Below are 13,599 nucleotides of genomic sequence, written 5' to 3'. Positions count from 1 at the left end.
ACACAGAGACTTGTTGAACTACTGGGTAGTTGGGTGGAGCTAGAAAGTTGGCTGTCAGAAGTATTACAATGTAAACACACTTTTAATCTGTCTGCATATTTCAAAACATGGCATATGGGGGTGTAGTGAGATACACAATGGGCTGGATGATTCTCTTCTCATCACTCATCTTGAAAAAACATATACAAAAAACATGGAAGTCAATCAATCCGCCGTCATTAACACAATGGAAAAATCGAATGATTTTTTATTGAAATAGCATGGGCGACCGAGAAAAACCAATTGCTACAATTTAAGGCCAAGTGGCAAACAATAATGCAGGCACTAGGGATGGAGGTGTGGCCAGGCACTAGGGATGGAGGTGTGGCCAGGCACTAGGGATGGAGGTGGAGGCACTGTGGAGGTGTGGCAGGCACTAGGGATGGAGGTGTGGCCAGGCACTAGGGATAGAGGTGTGGCAAGGCACTAGGGATGGAGGTGTGACCAGGCACTAGGGATGGAGGTGTGGCCAGGCACTAGGGATGGAGGTGTGGCCAGGCACTAGGGATTTATTTTACCTTTATTTAACTAGGCAGGTCAGTTAAGAACAAATTCTTATTTTCAATGACAGCCTAGGAACAGTGGGTTACCTGCCTTGCTCAGGGGCAGAATGACAGATTTGTACCTTGTCAGCTCAGGGGTTTGAACTTGCAACCTTCCAGTTACTAGTCCAACGCTCTAGGCACTAGGCTACCCTGCCTAGTGGCTAGAGGCACTAGGGATGGAGGTGTGACCAGGCACTAGAGATGGAGGTGTGACCAGGCACTAGGGATGGAGGTGTGACCAGGCACTAGGGATGGAGGTGTGACCAGGCACTAGGGATGGAGGTGTGACCAGGCACTAGAGATGGAGGTGTGACCAGGCACTAGGGATGGAGGTGTGACCAGGCACTAGGGATGGAGGTGTGACCAGGCACTAGGGATGGAGGTGTGACCAGGCACTAGGGATGGTGGTGTGACCAGGCACTAGGATGGAGGTGTGACCAGGCACTAGGGATGGAGGTGTGACCAGGCACTAGGGATGGAGGTGTGGCCAGGCACTAGGGATGGAGGTGTGACCAGGCACTAGGGATGGAGGTGTGGCCAGGCACTAGGGATGGAGGTGTGACCAGGCACTAGGGATGGAGGTGTGACCAGGCACTAGGGATGGAGGTGTGACCAGGCACTAGGGATGGAGGTGTGACCAGGCACTAGGGATGGAGGTGTGACCAGGCACTAGGGATGGAGGTGTGACCAGGCACTAGGGATGGAGGTGTGACCAGGCACTAGGGATGGTGGTGTGACCAGGCACTAGGGATAGAGGTGTGGCCAGGCACTAGGGATGGAGGTGTGACCAGGCACTAGGGATGGAGGTGTGACCAGGCACTAGGGATGGAGGTGTGACCAGGCACTAGGGATGGAGGTGTGGCCAGGCACTAGGGATGGAGTTGTGGCCAGGCACTAGGGATGGAGGTGTGGCCAGGCACTAGGATGGAGGTGTGACCAGGCACTAGGGATGGAGGTGTGGCCAGGCACTAGGGGTGGAGGTGTGACCAGGCACTAGGGATGGAGGTGTGACCAGGCACTAGAGATGGAGGTGTGACCAGGCACTAGGGATGGAGGTTTGACCAGGCACTAGGGATGGAGGTGTGACCAGGCACTAGGGATGGAGGTGTGACCAGGCACTAGGGATGGAGGTGTGACCAGGCACTAGGGATGGAGGTGTGACCAGGCACTAGGGATGGAGGTGTGACCAGGCACTAGGGATGGAGGTGTGACCAGGCACTAGGGATGGAGGTGTGGCCAGGCACTAGGGATGGAGGTGTGACCAGGCACTAGGGATGGAGGTGTGGCCAGGCACTAGGGATGGAGTTGTGGCCAGGCACTAGGGATGGAGGTGTGGCCAGGCACTAGAGATGGAGGTGTGACCAGGCACTAGGGATGGAGGTGTGGCCAGGCACTAGGGATGGAGGTGTGACCAGGCACTAGGGATGGAGGTTTGACCAGGCACTAGAGATGGAGGTTTGACCAGGCACTAGAGATGGAGGTGTGGCCAGGCACTAGGGATGGAGGTGTGGCCAGGCACTAGAGATGGAGGTGTGACCAGGCACTAGGGATGGAGGTTTGACCAGGCACTAGGATGGAGGTTTGACCAGGCACTAGAGATGGAGGTGTGGCCAGGCACTAGGGATGGAGTTGTGGCCAGGCACTAGGGATGGAGGTGTGGCCAGGCACTAGGGATGGAGGTGTGACCAGGCACTAGGGATGGAGGTGTGACCAGGCACTAGGGATGGAGGTGTGACCAGGCACTAGGGATGGAGGTGTGACCAGGCACTAGGGATGGAGGTGTGACCAGGCACTAGGGATGGAGGTGTGACCAGGCACTAGGGATGGAGGTGTGGCCAGGCACTAGGGATGGAGGTGTGACCAGGCACTAGGGATGGAGGTGTGACCAGGCACTAGGGATGGAGGTGTGACCAGGCACTAGGGATGGAGGTGTGACCAGGCACTAGGGGTGGAGGTGTGACCAGGCACTAGGGATGGAGGTTTGACCAGGCACTAGAGATGGAGGTGTGACCAGGCACTAGAGATGGAGGTGTGACCAGGCACTAGGGATGGAGGTGTGACCAGGCACTAGGGATGGAGGTGTGACCAGGCACTAGGGATGGAGGTGTGGCCAGGCACTAGGGATGGAGGTGTGGCCAGGCACTAGGGATGGAGGTGTGACCAGGCACTAGAGATGGAGGTGTGACCAGGCACTAGGGATGGAGGTGTGACCAGGCACTAGGGATGGAGGTGTGACCAGGCACTAGGGATGGAGGTGTGGCCAGGCACTAGGGATGGAGTTGTGACCAGGCACTAGGGATGGAGGTGTGGCCAGGCACTAGGGATGGAGGTGTGGCCAGGCACTAGGGATGGAGGTGTGACCAGGCACTAGGGATGGAGGTTTGACCAGGCACTAGGGATGGAGGTGTGACCAGGCACTAGGGGTGGAGGTGTGACCAGGCACTAGGGGTGGAGGTGTGACCAGGCACTAGGGATGGAGGTTTGACCAGGCACTAGGGATGGAGGTGTGACCAGGCACTAGGGATGGAGGTGTGACCAGGCACTAGGGATGGAGGTTTGACCAGGCACTAGGGGTGGAGGTGTGGCCAGGCACTAGGGATGGAGGTGTGACCAGGCACTAGGGATGGAGGTTTGACCAGGCACTAGGGATGGAGGTGTGACCAGGCACTAGGGGTGGAGGTGTGACCAGGCACTAGGGATGGAGGTTTGACCAGGCACTAGGGATGGAGGTGTGACCAGGCACTAGGGATGGAGGTGTGGCCAGGCACTAGAGATGGAGGTTTGACCAGGCACTAGGGATGGAGGTGTGACCAGGCACTAGGGATGGAGGTGTGACCAGGCACTAGGGATGGAGGTTTGACCAGGCACTAGGGATGGAGGTGTGACCAGGCACTAGGGATGGAGGTGTGACCAGGCACTAGGGATGGAGGTGTGACCAGGCACTAGGGATGGAGGTTTGACCAGGCACTAGGGATGGAGGTGTGGCCAGGCACTAGAGATGGAGGTGTGACCAGGCACTAGGGATGGAGGTGTGACCAGGCACTAGGGATGGAGGTGTGACCAGGCACTAGGGATGGAGGTGTGACCAGGCACTAGGGATGGAGGTTTGACCAGGCACTAGGGATGGAGGTTTGACCAGGCACTAGGGATGGAGTTGTGAGAATGCGGGTCTGGGTAGAGGGGACGTAGTCCTTGTTTGTGTCTGTCTGTAAGTTGTTGTTTGTATGTACAAGTTTGTTTTTGGAGTGTAAAAAAAAACAAAAACAAATGAATTTTTTTATATTATTAAGAAAGGAAGAGACATGATACAGACACTACTGAACAGAACCAAACCAAAAGTGAACATAAATGATCAAAGCCAGCACAGTTTGGTTCAGGTTGGCACGGTAATGTGAAAAGTGTCCTATTCACATACGTCTTTTAAACTACTGAAATAAATCATCCTTTCCTTTACAGCACCTTCTGGTCACCTACTCTTACCAATCAGTGATCACCTTTGGCGGTTGCCGTGACGACCTGATGGTGGTAGTGAGCCAGACCAAAGAACAGGGTGGAGGGAAGAAGAGTGTGGAAAAACTGGTCTTCGCATTGCCCAAACCCAAGGTATAGTCTTCTCTATGTCCAAACCCAAGGTATAGTCTTCTCTATGTCCAAACCCAAGGTATAGTCTTCTCTATGCCCAAACCTAAGGTATAGTCTTCTCTATGCCCAAACCCAAGGTATAGTCTTCTCTATTGCCAAACCCAAGGTATAGTATAGTCTTCTCTATGCCCAAACCCAAGGTATAGTCTTCTCTATTCCCAAACCCAAGGTATAGTCTTCTCTATTCCCAAACCCAAGGTATAGTCTTCTCTATGGCTAAACCCAACGTAAAGTATAGTCTTCTCTGTGGCTAAACCCAAGGTAAAGTATAGTCTTCTCTGTGGCTAAACCCAAGGTAAAGTATAGTCTTCTCTGTGGCTAAACCCAACGTAAAGTATAGTCTTCTCTGTGGCTAAACCCAACATAAAGTATAGTCTTCTCTGTGGCTAAACCCAAGGTAAAGTATAGTCTTCTCTGTGGCTAAACCCAACGTAAAGTATAGTCTTCTCTGTGGCTAAACCCAAGGTAAAGTATAGTCTTCTCTGTGGCTAAACCCAAGGTAAAGTATAGTCTTCTCTGTGGCTAAACCCAAGGTAAAGTATAGTCTTCTCTGTGGCTAAACCCAAGGTAAAGTATAGTCTTCTCTGTGGCTAAACCCAAGGTAAAGTATAGTCTTCTCTGTGGCTAAACCCAAGGTAAAGTATAGTCTTCTCTGTGGCTAAACCCAAGGTAAAGTATAGTCTTCTCTATGGCTAAACCCAAGGTATAGTCTTCTCTGTGGCTAAACCCAAGGTAAAGTATAGTCTTCTCTATGGCTAAACCCAAGGTATAGTCTTCTCTGTGGCTAAACCCAAGGTAAAGTATATTTTTCTCTGTGGCTAAACCCAAGGAAAAGTATAGTCTTCTCTGTGGCTAAACCCAAGGTAAAGTATAGTCTTCTCTATGGCTAAACCCAAGGTAAAGTATAGTCTTCTCTGTGGCTAAACCCAAGGTAAAGTATAGTCTTCTCTATGGCTAAACCCAAGGTATAGTCTTCTCTGTGGCTAAACCCAAGGTATAGTCTTCTCTGTGGCTAAACCCAAGGTAAAGTATATTTTTCTCTGTGGCTAAACCCAAGGTAAAGTATAGTCTTCTCTGTGGCTAAACCCAAGGTAAAGTATAGTCTTCTCTATGGCTAAACCCTAGGTAAAGTATAGTCTTCTCTGTGGCTAAACCCAAGGTAAAGTATAGTCTTCTCTGTGGCTAAACCCAAGGTAAAGTATAGTCTTCTCTGTGGCTAAACCCAAGGTAAAGTATAGTCTTCTCTGTGGCTAAACCCAAGGTAAAGTATATTTTTCTCTGTGGCTAAACCCAAGGTAAAGTATAGTCTTCTCTGTGGCTAAACCCAAGGTAAAGTATAGTCTTCTCTATGGCTAAACCCAAGGTAAAGTATAGTCTTCTCTGTGGCTAAACCCAAGGTAAAGTATAGTCTTCTCTGTGGCTAAACCCAAGGTAAAGTATAGTCTTCTCTGTGGCTAAACCCAAGGTAAGGCCATAGAAATGTTTAAAGTAGGTGGTCTTTACCTCTGGCCAAGTGCAAATGGTCAGTGAAAACTATTAGTGGATAATAATCACCACGGACCACAACAGCTCTGCCAACTTTCAGTCAGCGCTCGGATTAAGTTAAGGTCACACAGTTACTTTGGCTGGATTTTCCAAAGACTGAAAAGTAAAGGGTGGGTGGTGGTGTTGATGTAGGATTTTACTGTACAGATCAGGGAGCCAGGGTGACGAGTTATGGGTGAGCTCCTGCTATGTGGCTCTGTCCACCTGTAAATTCAGTGTCGCTCTGAGAGCATATAGGAAGGTTAACCTCATTTCAGTTTTTTAGTTTTTATACATTTTCGGAAAAAAAGCTAAACCTGTTTTTGCTTTGTCATTATGGGGTATTGTGTGTAGATTGATGAGGGAAAAAAAGCTAAACCTGTTTTTGCTTTGTCATTATGGGGTATTGTGCGTAGATTGATGAGGGAAAAAAAGCTAAACCTGTTTTTGCTTTGTCATTATGGGGTATTGTGCGTAGATTGATGAGGGAAAAAAACGATTTAATCAATTTCAGAATAAAGCTGTAATGTAACAACATATGGAAGTAGTCAAGGGGTCTCAGTAGTTTCTGAATGCACTGTGTGTATATATATATATATATATATATTTTTATGAAGGTTACCCTCTTCCTTGGGCTGATGTAGAAAGCAGGTTGATTCTCTATTTTATGTGTTCAGCCTCCGAGGACCCTAAGGGAGGGATGTAAAAGCAGATAAGTTACCTGTGCACTGAAATTGACTTTAAAAGATGGTTTTGGCTTGAGCCGCCAGTCGTTAATCTGTGTTGGATTGAATCCCGGCCGAAGCATAGAGTCACATTACTACTGTAGGACGTGCTAATAAGGTCCCTCTGTATTCATGTCAGGCAGATCACTATCAAGTCATTTCTATGGTTTTCTCATTGGCTTTAAACTGAACTTCTAAATGTGAGCAAATGGGCCTCCAGCTCCCTAGGAGCTAATGAAATACAATAATATCAAATGGTAAAACAATTTCCCCCTCCCTACTCTGTGTCCTCTCTCATCACCTTCATCCTCCTCTCCTCTTCCCGTCCCCTCCACTCTTCTCTCCCTTTTCTCCTCTCCTTCATCCTCCTCTCCTCCTCCCCCCCACCCCTTCCTCTCTCCCTCCTCCCAGGTCTTGGAGTTGACTCTGTTGATGGCCAGCTACATTAACTACTGGACGCCCAGCCTCCCTGGCCCCCCTATAGCCCAGCACAAGTCCCCAGGACCTGTCTCCCCTCTGGGGCCCCGCGGGACCGGGACAGGGGCTGCAAAGATGTGGAACTTAGACAGCAGACACTTCCCCTCCATGACTTACACCACCAAGGGTCCCACTCTACTGTAAATATGTCAAACAACAACAACAGCAGAAACAATCAACACCCTTGCTCCAGTTTATCTTCGGGACAAGACGGTTGTGTCCAGTAGGCTCCTTAAAGAAGAAAACAGACTAAAACATGGAGAATCTACACCTGGACCTGGTCAAATAATAAATGTTTGTTTTCCATTTCAAAACATTTTTGCAACGGTGTTTCCTACTGGACATGACCCAGGACTGAGAAACTACTACAGGCTGTTGTGGTAAAGAGGACATTGCTCCACATATGTTACTGTGGCTGTTGGCTTTGGTTCTTCTATGTTATCCTCATCCCTTCTAGCCTGAAGTGGATTCTGTTCCATATACACAGGACGTTTCATTTCTGAAAGAAGAAAACATTTACCATGAAGAAATGGGAGATGCAAGATATAATCATTTGTGGTTCACTTTATATGAAGATGCCGCTCTTCAAATGTTTGAGTTTTAGTCCGTGCTTAATTTAGGAAAAATATGCTATTTGAAGGACTATTTGAAAAACACTTGAGCCTTGAAATAGGACCAATACACACCCTACTTCTTGACCTTGGCTGTCTGGCCATTATCCACACAGCCTCAACTCTTCCCTGCCACTCGTCTCTTCCAGATACCTGCATCACAAATGGTTCCCTTCTCCCTATATAGTGCACTACTTTTGACTAGGGCCCATGAAGAATAGGGTGCCATTTCACATACCCTCTGTCTTTTTTAAAGGGAAAAAAGCTGTTAATCAAGGAAAGACTATGAATTTATTCTGGCTCTTTGGTACTTAATATGGAGCTAGGAAGAATGACCTATTCCTTAAACGATGGAGGCTTGAAGTGGCGTTAACCGGTTTCTGAGGGAATCTATTCGACTACAGAGCACTAGTTGTTGCTCACTACCTTCTCCTGACTGGCTTCTGGAGACGCCGTCGCGTTAGAATGACGCCATCTGACGGAAGATACTGCATTAAACTAGTACAAAATACTTAGACTTATACTCTGACATCAAATTGTACTTGATTTTTTCATCAAGCAATTGCACAAAATGTCTGACTTATAGATCACAGCAGGCCAGAGCCTGAGGAGGAACAGCCCACTGGGTAAAAACTGGTTGAATCAATGTTTCCACTACATTTTAACCCCCAAAAATCTACGTGATGACATTGAATTGGAAAACTAATTGGATTTGGAAAAAGTCACCAACTTTTAAACTAAATCAAATGACATGGTTGAATGTTTTTGTCAATGTCACGTTGAATTCACGGTAGTTGACAACTCAACCAAATGTCAATCAAAACTAGACGTTGAACTGATGTCTGTGCCCCGTGGGAGGCAAGGCGCTATGACTTATGGTACTGATGATGGTAACATTCTGACCAAGCAATGTTTTATAACAATTTTGACCACATACTTTTATTGTGAAGTACAGAGTAACAATATTTTTTAAGCTGATAGAGAAGAATAGAGATGGAATACAATGTGTCTGTCCGCTGTATGAGGCTTAGTCTGAGATGTATCAACTCATTTGGTGGCATGTTCCTACTCCTCCACTTACTACCTGCCTTGACAACCAGGGTTGGGATCAATTCCATTTCAATTCAGTTATACTGAAATTCCCATGTTAATTCCAAATCCAGTTTTCCACATTGCCTTTCAATTAGAGACTTTGAAATGGGAATTTCAGTTAACTTCTAGAATTGACTGAATTGAAATGGAATTAACCTCCAGCCTTTTTGACAACACAGTGGAATGTACTGTTAATTCAGCCAGGTAGGACTGATTTAAATGGAGAGGTCCAGCCACATAAGAGTGGACTGGTATGATTAGAGCTATTCAAATGTTATTAGTGACTTGAATTGTTTTGGATGAAACCACTGTCTTGGTCATTTAAATGTTATTTATTTAATTTCCTGATATTTTGTTGCTTTTTTGTATGCTGAAAATGGTTTGGCAGAACTGTTAAATGTTGAACTGAAACATTCAAAATGGCCTTGACTTTGTTTGTCTCAAGTAGCTGAATAATTGAACTTGACAGTTTTACGCTGTATGAAAGCTGTATGAATGCTGTATGAATGCTGTATGAAAGCGGTCTGAATGCTGTATGAATTCTGTATGAAAGCGGTATGAATGCTGTATGAATGCTGTATGAAAGCGGCTGAAAGCTGTATGAATGCTGTATGAATGCTGTATGAATGCTGTATGAATGTTGTATGAAAGCTGTATGAATGCTGTATGGATGCTGTATGAATGCTGTATGAAAGCGGCTGAAAGCTGTATGAAAGCTGTATGAATGCTGTATGAAAGCGGTCTGAATGCTGTATGAATGCTGTATGAATGCTGTATGGATGCTGTATGAATGCTGTATGAATGCTGTATGAAAGCAGCTGAAAGCTGTATGAATACTGTATGAATGCTGTATGAAAGCTGTATGAATGCTGTATGAGAGCTGTATGAATGAGGTATGAATTGTGAAATAGGCATGTTAACTCAATGATACAGATTAGAGACGATGTGCTTAGCTGTTATGAAGTGTTGTGTTCAAAATGAAATTTAAAAAAGTGCATTATATACAGAAGAGTATTTGGCATGGCTTTCACCTATAAACATTTACGCTCAACATTCTGGTGAATACTAAAGCTCTACAATATGCTTGTTCCTTTCTCTCGTTATATTTTTACACACAACTATCCCCAGACTTTGGCAAATGTACCAGTGTGATGTTGCTTCATCCAAACAGATCAAAGTGGTAATGATATTTTCCTGCCAACAGTATTGCTATAAATCTTTCCTTTTTTTAATGATTACTCAACAACTGTTGTTGTAGTTACTCTATTATGACCAAAAATACTCATTATTGGAAACTCTGCTAACTTGTTGTGCATCATAGCCCCTAGGGCAGGGCAGACGCTGGTCAGTCCCTTGTCCATGTCTTTCCTAATATCACACCACTACACAGACACAGTCTCTTCTCTGAGCCTGGTTACACTACCTCAGGGTGAGACAACCCTGTTCCTGGAGTGCCACAGGTCCTGCAGGATTTTGTTCCAACTCGGCACCACACCTGACCAACCGAGCTAATTGATCTGTTCAGTGATTGCCTAAATTCAACACACCTGGTCTTCCAGGTCAGTTAAACCAAAAACATGACCTGGGTTGCCGACCCCTGCCCTAGGCCCCACAGTGGCTCGTCAGGAAAAATGTTGAAGAGAGGGGTAGCTTGGCTTGTTTGACGTTCCATTCCTTAACATTGCTTATGTTTATCTCTATTTTAACCTTCTGAGATGTTAAATAACAGCTTTAGCTTGATGTGAATTCAAATTCAGTTTTTGAAACTCTCCAACTCGCAAATTACAGCACAACATAAATTCACCAAGGGGCATCACTTATTTATCTGTTTAACAGTATGCCTATTTAACAAAGCAGGAAATAGGTGAGCTGGTGATTTTTGGAAAACTCAGTAGGTCAACAAGTGTAAGCCTACTTGGGAGCAGAAAGTTGGTAAGAGGTTGAGCGAGAGCACTAGAACAAAAACACAGTAGCCTGGGGCCATAATATAGTCTGTGACTATGAGCCCTGTGAAGGTAGCCCGCCGTTTCCATGGAAACTAACGTTGCCAAAGACAGACATTCTCTTTTAAAATGTGGACTTCAGGTCCCACACTGGTGTTTTAAAAGTATGTTGCATTGTTTGTTAACCTCTAAAGCAGGGATGGGCAACGTTGATGGGGGTGGGCTCAGTGGCTTGCGGGTCTGTGTACCCACATCCATACCCACACATGCAGTCAGAGCCCTAGCCTTTTGGTAGTATGATATCTGAGAGAAAGCAACTAACAAAATCAATGGGGGCCCTGGTCAGTTATATGACAATGATTAGGCTACTACAAGTTTAGAAAGCTTGCTATACTAATTTACCAATCTAAAAATGTTTAGCTGACATGGGCTAAATGAGTGAGTGTCAGTCACCCATATAACAACAGAAAACTGCTGATGCACAACCAAATTTCGAAATTGCACCTTGTGTATTCTCCTATTCTAAATCTCAACAGTAAATTGGGACCCAGACTGAGTTCATAAAAAACAGAATAATAAGTCAAACGTTTGGGAATGTATTCCCCATCCCTGCTCTGTAGTAATCTCTAGATTAAGCTACATTGCATTCATTTTGTAAATGCAGTTTGTGAGTGCAGGCACTCTGACAGCAGGCTGCTATTTGACCAAAAATATGAAAGTCTCAGCCATAGGCAAGGTGCAAATTACAGGGAGCCAGTGGGGGCCCAGCTCTTCTGAATGAGATATTAGCTCCTCTAAACAAAAGTCCAAAAATAACTTTTTTTGGGGGGGGGTTCTCAAAATAATGCTAATTTAACCAATTCTCTATTTGTTTAAAATGTTATGGTAAATATGTTTTACAGTGGTAAATATGAAAATAAAAGCTTACAAATGAAACGAACACCCCCACCTCTGTCATGGTTTAAACCATTTATTTCTATGTGGAGCCTTTGAACTTCGGTCTCAGCTGAGCTCCTGTACACATAGGTTCTCCTTTGTAGTTTTCCATGTGTTTGCCATGTGTTTCACCATGTGTTTGCCATGTGTTTCACCATGTGTTTGCCATGTGTTTCACCATGTGTTTGCCATGTGTTTCACCATGTGTTTCACCATGTGTTTGCCATGTGTTTCACCATGTGTTTGCCATGTGTTTCACCATTTGTTTGCCATGTGTTTCACCATTTGTTTGCCATGTATCCTCAATTTAAAAAATTGCCTTTATTCTAATGCATTAGATTTATCATTGTTTGCTTAAGTCAGTCAGCTGTTTAGAGCGCTCATTGAGTTGTTTTTCAGGTGCACCGTGGGTACTGGTGTTCTCAGTGACCAGAAGTAGTAGAACCATTTATATAGCTTGATTATTTTCTATCAATATTTGTTTTCTTTCCTGAATCAGCTGATGATGGTTCACAATATCACTAGACAACTAGCCTACAGCTAGACACCAATATCACTAGACAACTAGCCTACAGCTAGACACCAATATCACTAGACAACTAGCCTACAGCTAGACACCAATATCACTAGACAACTAGCCTACAGCTAGACACCAATATCACTAGACAACTAGCCTACAGCTAGACACCAATATCACTAGACAACTAGCCTACAGCTAGACACCAATATCACTAGACAACTAGCCTACAGCTAGACACCAATGCGCATCCAATTTGGTTAGAAGCATTAGATTGATTTAGCAATGGCATAGGCCTACACTATTCTGGATTTGTGTGTCCATGAGAACAATAGCCTCGGGAAGTAGAGGTGCTGCAGCACCCCCTGAAAAATAATAATTAAATAAAAATAATAATAATAGATGTTTGCCCAAAATTAGTGCACTGGGTCTTTTCTGGTCTTATATAAACATCTGCAGGCAGGATATGTAAAAAAACGTCAGCATCTCCACTTTGGCAAAAAATGTAGTTGTATAATTAAGAACAGTGTCTTACAGGATTCAATAGTTGGAATTGTAGGAGTTGTTGCCATGTGTCTTTCTATATGATGTCATTGTAATGGAATGCAGAAAGAACTAACCCTGTCCTCAAACATTTACATCAAAAGGTGTACATTTATGGGAAAAGACCCAAAACATCCATATCAAATTAAATATTTTTCTTGAACAAATAACATAGAAAACACTTTTTGTGCAGTATTAATTTACCATCCTTACAAACCACTTACTGTATTGTACAGAGGCTGGGCATGTAGGTTTGTACCTGTGGACTTTCTATCACCATGGAGATAAAACTATGCACAATACAGAAATTGAGTACAATGAAACATCAAGTGATTTGCAATGGTGTGATGTGATGATGATGTGGCTCAGTTGGTAGAGCATGTCACCTGAAACGTTATGGTTGTGGGTTCAATTCCCATGGGGGACCAGTATGAAAATGCCTGCACTAACTACTGTAAATTGCTCTGCATAAGAGCTTCTACTAAAAGATCAAATGAAACATTTATCAAGCAGCAATTTGTGTATTCCACAAGTATTAACTGTTTGGTACAGATAATTATCAGACTCAAGTTACAAATGCTGGTAAACACTCACGTAGAAATACATTTAGTTAAACTATTTTTTACAAATGTGGTGCACTAGTCCTTTACTAGTCCTGTATTAGTGGACCAATATAGATGTCTGTAGCAAGGTCAATGTGTCAGCAAGACACATGCATTAACGCAGGCCCAGTAAATTGCATGCGCTGAATGTCGTTAGGCGGGAGTATACATCCAGTTTGGAGGCTGGAATTATTGAGTGGAGGAACATGTCGCCTATTGTTTGAAGTGATTTGTTTGACAATCAGATGACAAAATCATGACTGGTTCTGTTCGTGACACAATAAAAGTTCATTCATTTTTACAGTTGAAGTAACATCTTTATTAATGGGCCCCTAAAAAAATGTTGAGAGCCCCCAGGATGGCAGGGTTTAATTCACAATCTGACCATAGTCTACATAGGATA

The 13,599-nt window shown here is 44.9% G+C and overlaps 1 protein-coding gene across 3 annotated transcripts in view; it reads left to right on the top strand.

The window, feature by feature from the left end:
• The window catches only part of LOC112238489 (pleckstrin homology domain-containing family H member 1), a 68,246-nt gene extending 57,090 nt beyond the window's left edge, over positions 1 to 11,156 (top strand). For all 3 annotated transcript variants that reach the window (XM_042325261.1, XM_042325262.1, XM_042325259.1), the window contains 2 exons: positions 4,041 to 4,187; positions 6,887 to 11,156. In XM_042325261.1, coding sequence (XP_042181195.1) covers positions 4,041 to 4,187; positions 6,887 to 7,096 — 357 coding nt within the window. In that variant the 3' untranslated portion in view covers positions 7,097 to 11,156. The remainder of the gene's footprint in view (positions 1 to 4,040; positions 4,188 to 6,886) is intronic.
• Positions 11,157 to 13,599: the final 2,443 nt, after the last annotated feature.

The sequence above is a fragment of the Oncorhynchus tshawytscha genome, linkage group LG08 (assembly GCF_018296145.1).
Source record: "Oncorhynchus tshawytscha isolate Ot180627B linkage group LG08, Otsh_v2.0, whole genome shotgun sequence".
Classification (NCBI taxonomy): domain Eukaryota; kingdom Metazoa; phylum Chordata; class Actinopteri; order Salmoniformes; family Salmonidae; genus Oncorhynchus; species Oncorhynchus tshawytscha.
The sequence above is the reverse complement of the archived record's forward strand: the minus strand, read 5'-3'. Positions and strand labels throughout refer to the sequence as shown.